General features: G+C 38.0%; 1 protein-coding gene across 3 annotated transcripts in view; it reads left to right on the top strand.

The window, feature by feature from the left end:
- The window catches only part of eif4b (eukaryotic translation initiation factor 4B), a 42,981-nt gene that overhangs the window by 12,247 nt on the left and 17,563 nt on the right, over positions 1-13,171 (top strand). For all 3 annotated transcript variants that reach the window (XM_008116390.2, XM_003224443.4, XM_062971130.1), the window contains 5 exons: positions 4,182-4,313; positions 7,430-7,638; positions 9,314-9,430; positions 11,837-11,891; positions 12,767-12,907. In XM_008116390.2, the coding sequence (XP_008114597.1) occupies positions 4,182-4,313; positions 7,430-7,638; positions 9,314-9,430; positions 11,837-11,891; positions 12,767-12,907 (654 nt within the window). The remainder of the gene's footprint in view (positions 1-4,181; positions 4,314-7,429; positions 7,639-9,313; positions 9,431-11,836; positions 11,892-12,766; positions 12,908-13,171) is intronic.

Genomic DNA, 13,171 nt, shown 5'->3' with positions numbered 1-13,171 from the left:
AGATGTCCTTTGGCCTGCCTGGAGTTCAATTTATCTGTCAATCAAAGGTCTCCACTGACTTCTCTTTTCTCCAGTCTGAATTCATAAAACAGAGCATGGTTTCACTCTGTATTTACCGTTTTGTTTTGTTTTTTTATATTTCCTCTGTGCACAAATTCAGGGCAGGGCAGGGAGTATACACACGTCTAAAAACCAGACCCTAGTTGAATCCCCATTTTCCTTTTTCATATGGTAAAACTATCAGGCATGCTGCAAATTTTTTGGCTTTGTTAAGTTTTTGGGATGTGTTGAAGCAGAGATCGTGCACATTTTTTGTGTGCACATACATACACTTATGTAAGAAGGAATGGTAGAAATTGTCTCCTGATATTTTTTTCACATAAAAAAATTGTCCAATACAGACTAGGAAACTGAATTGTCTTAATTTCATCCTTGATACTACATTAAAGGAGGCCTACACTAAGAGAAAGATTTCCAATAGTGCTACATTTAGGATATTGTTTGAACAACTTAGGTTGAGGGTAAAGTGACTTTTCAAGGCTTTGTCATTGGAGACTTGTCTTTGTGCAGCTTTTGAATATTAACAACTGCATATTTTATTTACAAGGAGAGTTATCTTACCAAGTTTCTGTCTAGCTAAAAGTAGGCTTAAAATATAAGATGTGATTTTTGTGTACTATGAAAAATAAACCATAGTTGTTGAGTGTGCTCTATTTGTGTTCACCATTTTAATATCATAAAAGTAGACTTAAAATATAAGATGTGATTGTAGTGAATTGTGAAAAAATACAATAGTTGTGGAAAAGGCTGTTTGTATATCTATACACACGCACACATATACACATAATTCTCCATTATTGGGAATCTGCAATTTCTAAAAGTTATTCATGCTTATCATCAACCATATTCCCAGGTCTCAGTCAGTGAAAGTACACTAAAGGAGACGAGTGTCATAAGTTGAGCTGGGCTTTGGAGAGTACTGGTCTGTCCTAAGCTTTTGCCTGCTCCAAACCTAAGTGTGATATATGTCCACAAGTTGTAAAGAGGAGTGGGTATCTGGGGATGGGATATATGTAGTATTATCCCTGGTCTGTACTTCCCTTCCCTGGGGAGTGAAGATGGAAGATAGCAGGATGCTCCCTGCTATCTACCATAGAACCATCATGTGGATTCAGATTAAGTTGAGCATGAGGGACCTAAAGCCAGGAATGAGTTTCTTGGCACCATAGTATTTCAAACAATAGGTTCCTCATGTCTGAATGCCAATCCTATGTCATGCTGACAGCTCTTTTTTTTTTTTAACCTTTTATAGTGCTGAACTTCAGAAAGTGTGTAGCAATGCCAATTAAATTCTACATAAGATTTTTTATTTCCGATAATTTGATAATAGTATTTTCATGTCTTACCAAAACAAAACAGGCGGCAACCTTGCTACTTTTTTTTGTCACGTATTACTTTGGGTTTTCATCTGTCCTTAATTACTTGAAGAGTTTCATTTGCTAACATCTGACTTATAAGAAGTACCGAATATCGAGCAAAAGGTTGGTGCTAGAAACTGCATACGAAAGCTGACTGGAACATTGTGGGGATCACAACCAGATACAGTGAAGATATCTGCCCTTGCACTTTGCTACTCCGCTGCTGAATACGCATGCCCAGTATGGAATACATCTCACCATGCCAAAACAGTGGACATGGCTCTTAATGAGACATGCCACATTATCACAGGATGTCTACGCCCTACACCACTGAAAATATTATATTATTTAGCCAGTATTGTACCACCTGACATCCATTGAGAAGTAGCAGCCAGTAATGAAAGGCATTGATATCTCCGGCTCATCCTCTGTTTGGATATCAGCCAGCAATAAATCAAGAAATAGCTTCCTAAGATCTTCCAAAATACTCACAGGAACACCTCAGCAAGCGAGAGTGCAAAAGTGGCAGGCTAAAACGTGGAGCCTCAATCAGTGGCTGATACCAGATGAGAAACTCCCTCCTGGGCACACAGAAGACTAGGTGACTTGGAAGGCGCTGAACAGACTGTGCTCTGGGTCCACAAGATGCGGAGCAAATCTTAAGAAATGGGGCTACAAAGTGGAGTCCACTACATGCGAGTGTGGAGAAGAGCAAACCACAGACCACTTACTACAGTGCAGCCTCAGTCCTGCCACATGCACAACCTTCTTACAGCGACACCAGAGACACTCTAAGTGGCCACCTTCTGGTCAAAGGAAATTTATCATAATGCTATGTTTTTAACTTTGTGAGTTTTTTAAAATACATTAGAATTGTATTTTCAATTTGCTTCTGACACGAGAAATAAATCTGCCATTGAGGTTTTCTTTTTGTCTGCAAATGATGTTTTTTGAATTACTTTTTGACAATGTTCTGGCTTCGGTTTAGCATTCTTCCAACTCCCTGTCAATGAGACTTAATAGAGGAAATCTTTAGTTTGTTTAGATTATCTTTAAATTCTGTGGAAGTTTTCTTTGACTTATATTTTAGTGTTCTTTAGTTTTATTCCAATTTTTGATATTATCAGTTTATTGTCTGTTCTACAATCTGTTCCTCATCTTGTTTTGGACAGAGAGAACACTTTCTCCATGTTCTGCTTCCTTTTTTGCAGCTTATTTGGTGATATTCATATTTTTGGTTGCTTGAAGAATGCATTTGTAACGAACAAACAATTGGTCTTGCAAAATGTAATCAGTTGTTCTCCTTTATTTCAGAACATTAGACCAGATTTTCCTACAATCTTTGGTTCTGTTCTGTTTCCTATTTTTGCATTCCAGTGATTAACAAGAGGTTCACTTTTGGTGTGTAGTCAATTTCCTCCTGGACTCCATCATAGAATCTTTTAGTTTATCCTTCTGCCTCAGTATTTGGAGCATAAACTTGGATTGTGGTTATATTGATAGGGGTTTCCTGAAGTTTTATTGATAGTATTCAGTCAGACTTTGCATTACATCCTTTGACTGTTTTTGCTACATCTGTCATCACTAGTAATACCACCCCATTTCTTCCTAGATTGTCTTTCCTCAGTAAAACATCATGCAATTATCTGACTCAAAATGTCCCATTCCTGTACACTTTAGCTTTCTCACTCTGGGTATTGCAATGTTTATACGTTCCATTCCTGGTTTTACTATGTTTAGCTTCTCCTGATTCATACTTCTCATATTCCTATGTGTTATGCAGCTTCGGACTTCCCTTTCACTTTTGAGCAAGTCAATAGTTTCGGCTTCAGTCAAGTTGCATCCTTATCCACAATGCTACTTGTAGTTCTCTGATGTAGCCACGTAACTCATTGAGAGTACCATCTAATCTGGAAGAATTATCTTCTGGCACTACCTTTTGTTTCATTTTGGGTTGTCTCATCATAGAATTTTCATAGTAAAAGATATTCAAAAGAATTTTCACTTCAGTCCTAATTAGGGTTAGGTTTGATGCCACTGCCATCGTCTCTGAGAAATCCTTCTCCCCAATTCTGCCGGATAGTAGCTGCTTGACATATTTAGCCTGACTCCTCAGCAAAAGCCTGTCTGACCTGGCAGAGCCTTCAGGCAGCATTGCTTCCATCGGCATCGCCTCTTGCCTCACAGGAACATGCAATGCTGCCATCACAGAAAGGTTCTGGCACAATCTCTGGCACACTCAAGAAGACAAAATAATATTATGTCCTTTATAAATATTGATGGGATTTTAATGTTCTCTGCTCATAAATGTGCAAAACCAAAGAGATTTCTTATAGCTCAGCACCTTATAGTGAAGGAGCTTATAGCTCCATTTTAACCAAAAAAAAGTTTCATTTTATGAATTGGAAACTGAGCCGCTATTGTTGAGTATTGCTGTTGAATAGAATTGGAAAAGTACAATTTTCAAAAACTTTCAATCCACAGGAGAGAACGCTTTCTCCTGTTTTCTTTCCCCAGAAAAAAGCAACAACAAAAGTTTCTTGCAAATATGGGAAGATGCTATAAGAGTACTCCTTATTGGTTGAAAATCAATTCAAAAAACTTTAGGAACAAGTAATACATTATAAATAATTTGCTCTGTGATTAAAGCTATTGAGTTAAAATAATGGTTTATTCAGAAAATAATTAGAAATTGAATTTAGGTTTTGAAAATCCAGTCTTATGTAACAAAGTCTTAATGTACTTTTCTTCTATTTCCTACAGCTAAAAAGACCAAGAAGAAGGGAAAGACCCTGACTCTGACAGACTTTCTGGCTGAGGATGGTGGTAGTGCTCCTACCTATGCCCCAAAGCCAGTCAGCTGGGCAGATGAGACAGATGACCTGGAAGGAGATGGTAATAATAATAATAATAATAATAATAATAATAATAATAATAATAATAATAATAATAATAATTTTATTTTTATACCCCGCCCCATCTCCCTTAGGGGACTTGGGGCGGCTTACATGGGGCCAAGCCCATGTAAGAAGAATTTCCAGATCCCAAAACTGTAATAGAGCTGAATATTTTATTTGCTCATAGAAGACAAGTCCTGTTAATCTTTTAGATATTTGTTTTTAGAAGGAGCTAACGTCAGGTCTGTTCTGCTTCTGATAACAGAATTTGAGTAAGCAAAAAAAAAAAATAAAAAATGGCAGAAACACTAAGAGATATTGCAACAGGGGGAATCTTCAGCTTTGGCTTCATCCTAAATTTTTGCCCATGACAAGAGGCTGGCCTTTTTCCTTTTGGTGTCATCTTGATCTTTGGCTGTATCTATAATACTCTGAAAATGAAAAAGCTGTAGAAATATTATCCCACTTTCCTCCAAAGTGTTAGTCATCTGTGTGATAAACATGAGCCCACCCCAGATTTGGCAGACCATTTATACATGAAAGGGCACTTCACAAAATCAGTTCTGTGTATTGTCCTTAAACCCAAGAAAAACAGCCCACTCATGTACACCACACCTACATTTTTAATGGAAAAAGTGTAGTAGTTACTAAGTGATTCATAATTGTTGTTTTGTGAAATATACAGTGTGAAATTCTGTCCATGCTGTTTGAATACTGTTAAATTGCAACTGTAATAAATACAATATATTATATTTTCTGTCACGTCAGCTTTTTCTGTAGTTTGTTATAAGGTCTCTCTCCCCCCCGAAAAATAAGCAGGCTTAATTCAGTGTGTTTGATCAGTAGATTCAACAATTACAGTTTGACATCGTGACAATGAGTTAATTCTGGCCAACTGCCTCCTGCAAAATGGTGGTATTTTGTTCTCCAGAAAAAGTCCCAGGATTTGCCCTATTCAGCTTTTTCCCTTATTGAAGTCATACACATTAGGTTTACGAACTCATCTCTGAATCATTTATCTTGCCTGGGGTTCCCAAATGTTTTTGACCTACAACTTCCAGAAATCCCAGCTAGTTTACCAGCTGTTAGTATTTCTGGGAGTTGAAGGCCAAAAACATCCCGAGACTGCAGATTGAGAACTACTGCTGTATGCCTACTTCTACAACTCTTCCTGGCTCTACACTTCTGATGGATTTGTTCCCAATTCTACAGATTTCCATTTTGTAAGCTGCAAAAAGAGTTGCAAGAAAAAGAACTTCTATTTGGGACTGTTATCCCCCCCCCCCCACACACACACACACAAATTCTTTTCTGGGGGAACATCTAAAAATCCTGACAAGTGCTTATTGGATTGTGCTCCAGCTGTTAAGTTCAGAGTAGAGAAGAGTGAGGATAACAGAGTCTATCCAAGACAAGTCATTTGAAAAAGTTGGGTGAACAAGTGTGTGTCTATATTTGTTCTTGGAGAGCATTTGGAGAGGAGGGGAGAAACTAGGAGTGGTTTGAGGTGAGACACTGTTCCTAATTGTGCACAGTATATAGATATTCCCCACCTAACATAGGATATGTGTTCCTGGCCTTTACTTCTTTAACAGAACCAGAGGCAAAAATAACATGACAGCAATAGGGATAGAGTCCTACACTACAAAAAAAGGAGTTCAAACTGTTTTAGCAATTATTTCATCAAAACTAAAACACATATGCGAAATAAAACAACTGGGTTGCATAACACTTGCATAAGTAAACAATACATGGTGAATTTTGATTGACCGCTGAAATCTTCTGCCAGACTGTATCCCAGACTGATTTTATTCTTTCAACACTCTCTATTTTTCTCATGATTTGATGGTGGAAGTTTTGCTTTTTCAGCATGCCAATGTAACTAATGTGGCAGGCAGGCAGGCTTCCTTTGCCCCCTTTTTTCTGTTTTGCTCTTCACACACACATACACACACACACACACACACACACACAGAGCAAGTAATTCTGGAGGCATCTATTTATCTTGTGCACATGCAAATACAGTAGGATTAACTAGAGTACAATCCCATTCTTTTCCAGTCCAAGCTTTGTTGTAGTCTTTACTGTCGATGCTGCAAAACAAGCTCAGGCTTTGCTAACTGTCTGTACCCCCAAAGAAGATGGATTGAATTTAATTTCCAAAAAGTAAAGCATTTGGAATTTCAGTTGCAGGGCAAAAACTTTGTCATCTATCCTGTAAGCACTTCTCTTTCATTCTGATATGTATTCATATCTGTATGGAAAAGAGGGAGGAGCAGGGTCAAGGTGCATTTGCTCAGTGGAAAGATAGAGGCATTCTGCTAATTACATCATTGTTTGCCATCAAGCCAAGAGGCATGTATTTAGGTACATAGCTGATAGTCACCAGTGATAGGGAATTGTGTGCAAACAAATTTTCAGGCTGGCGGAAGAGGGGTGAAGTTCTTCCTTTTTTCCTTTTTCAGCATGGAAAGCAAGTTCATTGTTCATAGGGAAGCCTCCTTCTCTATATCTAACACAAAATTTTAGCTGGCTGTTGGAGGAACTCGAGGACCCTCTTCTATCAGACTCCAGCAAGCTAGTAAAATATTGATAGGTTTGGAAAAATCATGACTGTATTTATAAGGTAGTATGCCATACTGTCCCTTGGTTCTATCTGCATAGACATCTGTGAAGTGACATTTTGATGTAGGGGATTTATCTTGTAAGCTGAAAATGTAAAGAAGCATTGCTTCATTCAAGATGCCCCTCCATCCTGCCATTTTTGCGGCAGACTCTCTTCCTCTTGTGTTCCACATAGGGAGTTGTCCTCATCATAGTTTATCGGCATTAGAATTTAAAGCAACAATTTTCCTGCATTCATATTAACAGATTGTGCATTGTTTTTATTCGGCAGGAAGAGATGTGTGAAGGAAAATTGCATTTCATATGGTAACGATGCATTTTATTTTTAAAAGAATCCCATATTGAACATACAGGAGGTGCTCTTGTCAGGCAATCTGTCAGTCCGTGTAGATCTCATATAATTGATGTGTGTCATCTTAGAAATGTACACTGGCTGCTGTTAGTTATGAACATTGTAAGAGACAATAATGGGCAAACTTTTCTTCCTAGTTTCCACCACCTGGCATAGCAATGATGATGACATGTATCGAGCCCCTCCGATTGACCGTTCCATCCTACCGACTGCACCTCGGGCAGCTCGGGAGCCCAATATTGACAGAAGCCGTCTCCCAAAATCACCCCCCTACACTGCCTTTCTGGGAAACTTACCATATGATGTAACAGAAGAGTCTATCAAGGATTTTTTCAGAGGACTTAATGTAAGTATATAGTGAAGATGTTTCTTATGTTGTAAGAACCCCCCATTTTAGTGTCATATGAAGATAGCTGGAAAGCATTCATTAGAATCCAGAAAAAATGTGAACTTATGGAGAAGGATGAACCATGTGTCCTTGGGAATATTATTGTGGTAAACTGAATGAAAATGTAGTGCCAGGGGAATTTCACATCCCTGTACTTAAAAACATACTTCTAGCACAAAACCTGTAGGGTTTCAATGGTTGTAAATTTCTGTGAAATAAAACCATCTTTTCACTGTTTGTTATTTTATCACATGTTTTTATCTTCTGGGCACCCTTTATAAATTAAGAAAATGATCTTAACTTTTACATTGCTTGTAGTTGTTTAATAGCTCAGACTTTTGAAGATGTAAACTATCTGTTTTCAGATCACTTTATGTTATAATTCAGCCTATTAAATGTGACAGCTAGTTTTGACAGTTGATAAGTCAAAATGTTCCAAAGCAAATGCACCCTGTTAAGATTTTGTACATATAATATATCAAGGTTCTTTTCCTCTAAATTCTGCCATTCAGGAATTGTTGTTGGTATCATTCAGTACGCAGGAAGGCTTATCACAATTCCCAGTAGACAAATACCTTGTTTTGAAACGGCATTTGGCATATTAAAGAAACCTTAAATTTAAGAATAGCACCACAGATCATCTGTGCCGTTGTCCTCAATGCAGTCTGGGAAAAGTGAGCATCATTTTATGATGCCTTTCAGTAATATTGTTTAACTAATTTATCAAAACTTAAGCAGTCTAAAATACAAAGTGCCAATCTGGTCTTGCAGCAATGTGAATGCAGGGTTTATAGAGAAGTAGGTTGCTGCAGTAGTCTTTAAAACTGCCCTGTGTCTTTTAAAGAATCTGGTCATCTAATTTTTATATTTAGCACTCGTTTAACATTGAATAAAGTTAATTTCCCATTTAGAAATTAGACAAAAAATCCTCTAAGGGTCATTTAGACTTTTTGAATTCGAAACACATTTCTCTCTTCCTTTCTGGTATACTTAGTCTTGTTAAATAGAATCGGGACTTGCTATGTCTCCTGCTCAAGCCCCAGAGAAGAAAGCTTCTTTAAGTAATCTAAATCTTTATAATAAAAATGTTTCTGAAGATGAGATGGACAAACTTAGAGCCTGTTTAAAAAACAGCTTGGCATCCAGTGTTTGAGCTAGATTTTCCATTATCCCCCACCTCCAGCCCTCCACTCTAACTGTGACAACAGCTGCTCCTTGCAGTCTCTTCATGAGGAGCTGGGTTTTATGGGGTTGGTATAGCTATACCCACCTTCTCCAGAGGGAAATTCCACAGCTTGGTCTTTCCCCTGTCTGGCAATTGCCAATGGAGCTACCTGATTCGCAGGAACATCTATGCCCCACCTTCTCCCATCTGAAAGTATGTCTAACTCCATGGCATTACACCAAATTTCCTTTCCTTTCCAAATTAAGCGCTGTTTTGTGCACTGGCATGACTAATCACCCTGAAATTCATACTGCAAAAAATTTAACAATTTCCTTTAAATAAAAAATTGAGTGCATGGATTTTATTTCCTGATGTAATCCATACCACGTGACAGCTGATAGTTACCCTGGTATCACCATTCTCGGGAGATATCATTGAAAAATATTTTCTCGTTTCACTCAACTGCAGATAAGTGCTGTTCGTTTGCCTCGAGAACCTAGTAATCCAGAGAGATTGAAAGGATTTGGATATGCTGAGTTTGAAGATTTGGAGTCCTTGCTCCAAGCGTTGAGTCTCAATGAAGAGGTAAGTTGAACTGTGCCTGCAAGTGTTGTCAGGTTCTATATCACTGCCATTGTGGCCTGATCTCATCTCATCTTCCTCTGAGGCTTCAAAGACAATTAGAATGTTACTACATTTTTGCAGGTATCTGCAATCATGCCTGGATTGTTTGGCCAAAAAGCTTATTCAAAAAAGTGTCCTGTAACAGGCTCCAGCGGATGTAAATCTTGCAGTGCATAAAAGGCACTGGCTTTCTATCAGTAATAGAAATGAGGAATGGTTATGAAGGCTGTCAAAAACTTGTTGATTTGCAGTCTTCTAGACTCCATACACGATTTGAGTGGCAGTATTGCAGTAAAACTTATCCCACATCTAGGTCTCACCCAGGAAGCTAGGGCAGAGATTACTTACCACAATAAGTATTCTTTTATTGGTTAAACACTGGCAGTACCTAGTCCTGTAGTTGTCACAAGCTAAGGGAGTTATGTGAATTTATTGTAATTTGCATTCTTGCATTTTAAGCTTTCAAACATGAGAAGATCTGGATTGCCACAGTAAAATGTCCAAAGCTTTATAATTACAGGAGAGTCTCACTTATCCAACATAAACGGGCCGGCAGAACATTGGATAAGCAAATATGTTGGATAATAAGGAGAGATTAAGAAGAAGCATATTAAACATCAAATTAGGTTATGATTTTACAAATTAAGCACCAAAACATCATGTTATACAACAAATTTGACAGAAAAAGTAGTTCAATATGCAGTAATGCTACGTAGTAATTACTGTATTTACTAATTTAGCACCAAAATATCACGATTATTGAAAACATTGATTACAAAAATGCATTGGATAATCCAGAACATTGGATAAGCGAATGTTGGATAAGTGAGACTCTACTGTACTCTGGAAATAATCTATTTTGTTGGTAGTGCTCAAACTGTGAAAAGGTCAGAGTTGCTGTTGTCTTTTGCAGTCTGGTGAGCAAATATTTCTGCAAGGTACCTTAAAGCTTTAAGCACACATTTTAAGAATGATCCAAGCCTCAGCTGGAAGCACTTTTGGAAAAAATGATTTTATAGGAAAGTACTTCTATAGGATTGTGATTTTTTTATTTCTGCAGAATGTGTATAATGCCAGGGCCTAAAAAAGAAAGAAATAGTGATCTGTGAAGAAGCTTCGCACACATTGAATACTGTCCCCCACCCAGAATCCTTTAAAGCAAGGGTCCCCAAACTAAGGCCCGTGGGCCGGATGCGGCCTTCCAAGGTAATTTACCTGACCCCCACCCTCAGTTTTAGACTTAGGCTCGCCCAAAGTCTCAAATGACTTGAAGGCACACAACAACAACAATCCTAATTAACCTGACTATCTCATTGACCAGAAGCAGGCCCATACTTCCCATTGAAATTCTGATAGGTTTATGTTGGTTAAAATTGTTCTTATTTTTAAATATTCTGTTGTTCTTTCATTGTTATTTCTTTCACAAATAATACATGTGCAGTATGCATAGGAATTTGTATTTTTTTCAAATGACAATTCAGCCGCTCAACAGTCTCAAGGATTGTGGACTGGCCCTCTGCTTAAAAAGTTTGAGGACTTCTGCTTTAAAGGTTTTTAATTGGATTTTGAAATGCAGTCAAATAAAAACAACAACATTGATTCTGAACAATAACAGCAAATCAAAAGGTCTGTTTCAAAATTTATTCACCTTCAGAAGTTCAGTCATTAAAAGGCCTATAGATTAATAATGCTCAATCTTTTGCGGAGTTAATTTTTTAAATCATTCTTACTCCTGCCTTCCCACCCAGTGGAATAGAAGCTATTGAATAGTGGAGAAACAGCTCTGCAGTTGTTTGACTCAAACACAGATTAAATTACCCAAGTTTATTTCTTGTAATTGCAAAGCTGGTTTCTTATGAGGCATGTGGTGTATTTTTGGCGAAGTAGAGCAGACAAGCTGGAAAAATGATGCCGATTTCCACCAGGAAAAGAATATTTGCAGATAGTGTACTCTGCCTTAGCTAGCTTAGGTGAATCAGTTTTGCTTTATCTCCAGATAATAGACAGATGATCCTTGCACTAAAGTCTGGATTGTGTTTTCTGAAACTATTTTTAGCCTAGTAAAAGAGAACACATAATTTGTACTATACTTATAACCTTTTGTTGTTGTTGATCTTTGTATGTAACGTTAAGCCAGTAATATCGTCAAAGTGTGGCTATTAGTAAAGCATGCATAGATCTTATGCAAGTCTCTCTTCTAGAGTAGTTTCTGTAAAGTTTAGTTTCTAGAGTAGTTTCTGTAAAGTTATAGCTGCTGGATCATCCGTTTACTTAGCATTAGTTCGTGGATTAGCTAAAGATGACTTTATGCTCTTTGGACACCTCTTATTCTTTGGATGTAAGCTAATGTTCCTTTGTTCTCCTAAGTCTCTAGGAAATAGGAGAATACGAGTGGATGTTGCTGATCAAGCTCAGGATAAAGGTAAAAACTTTGGCTCAGTAAGCAGAAGTTGTCTTGTAGCAGTTAAATCTTTGTATAAGACCTGCAAAGAAGCTATGAAAATAGCTTTCCCCTTATCTACTAGCACACTATTTCACCAATGAGAGCCTAGAAAACTACACAAGGGTGTTTCAGGTCAAGAGGGTGCATAAAGCAATATGCAAAGAGAAGAGAAAAATTAAAGTTAGGATAATGTGTACATAATTCAGAGGTGGGAATTATGCGTCCTTCCAGATGTTGTTGGACAATAACTCCCAACATTTTTCGCCATTGTGCTGGCCAAGGTTTCAAAGACTTGCATTCCAAAAGCATCTGGAAACCTATGTGATTTGCATTCTACTAAATAATTTGGAAACTATATTATTGGGATATTCTGCGGCTATCAAATATCAGAGACCAGGAGAACTCTGTGTTAATCTCTGGCTACCATTGGAAATGCCCCCTATTCTGATTAAAACAGCCTATCTGATGTCTGTGAGTAGAGAAAGGTGTGGGCTGCAAAGCTGCCAAGAACATATTGAGCCAGCAGTCTTCTACCTCATACACAAACATTGTGTTGTCTTGCCATAGAAATGCCATACTAGACCAGGGATGATTGCTTTGCTAATCAAATAGGTTACTCCTGTTTCCAATTTCTTTCACAGTGATTTATGAAGGAGGCACATGTTTAGCCCTGACTGAAATAATTATTTGCTGCAACTAGGATTTTTTAATGGAGCAATGTATTATGTTTATGAATGGTGTAACAGCATCTATTTTGATTAAGAGGATTTTAAAATACCCTCTGTAGAAATATTGAAATTCTTGTACTAAGTGGTCACTTTTAATATTTGAGGGTTTTTTTTTTCCTTCTGCAGATCGGGACGATCGCTCCTTTGGTAGAGACCGTGATCGCAACCGGGATTCAGAAAGATTTGAGTCTGACTGGAGGGCTCGTCCTGCTACGGATAACTTTGATGACTACCCTCCCCGCAGGGGAGAGGATAGCTTTGGAGACAGTGAGTTCACGAGTGGCTTGCTTGTTTATTATGCAGATGTTCACTGCCAATCATGCTAGATTTTCTGTCATCCTTTTCTAGCTTCCAATATATGGGTTTAGGAGCCCCGTTGGAACAGCGGGTTAAACCACTGAACTGCTGAACTTGCTGACCAAAATGTTGGCAGTTCGAATCAGGGGAGCGGGGTAAGCTCCCGCTGTTAGCCCCAGCTTCTGCCAACCTAACAGTTTGAAAACATGTAAATATGACTAGATCAATAGGTAC

This window comes from Anolis carolinensis, chromosome 2 (genome assembly GCF_035594765.1).
Source record: "Anolis carolinensis isolate JA03-04 chromosome 2, rAnoCar3.1.pri, whole genome shotgun sequence".
Taxonomy (NCBI): domain Eukaryota; kingdom Metazoa; phylum Chordata; class Lepidosauria; order Squamata; family Dactyloidae; genus Anolis; species Anolis carolinensis.
Note: the sequence above shows the minus strand (reverse complement) of the source record. Positions and strands in the feature narration are given on the sequence as shown.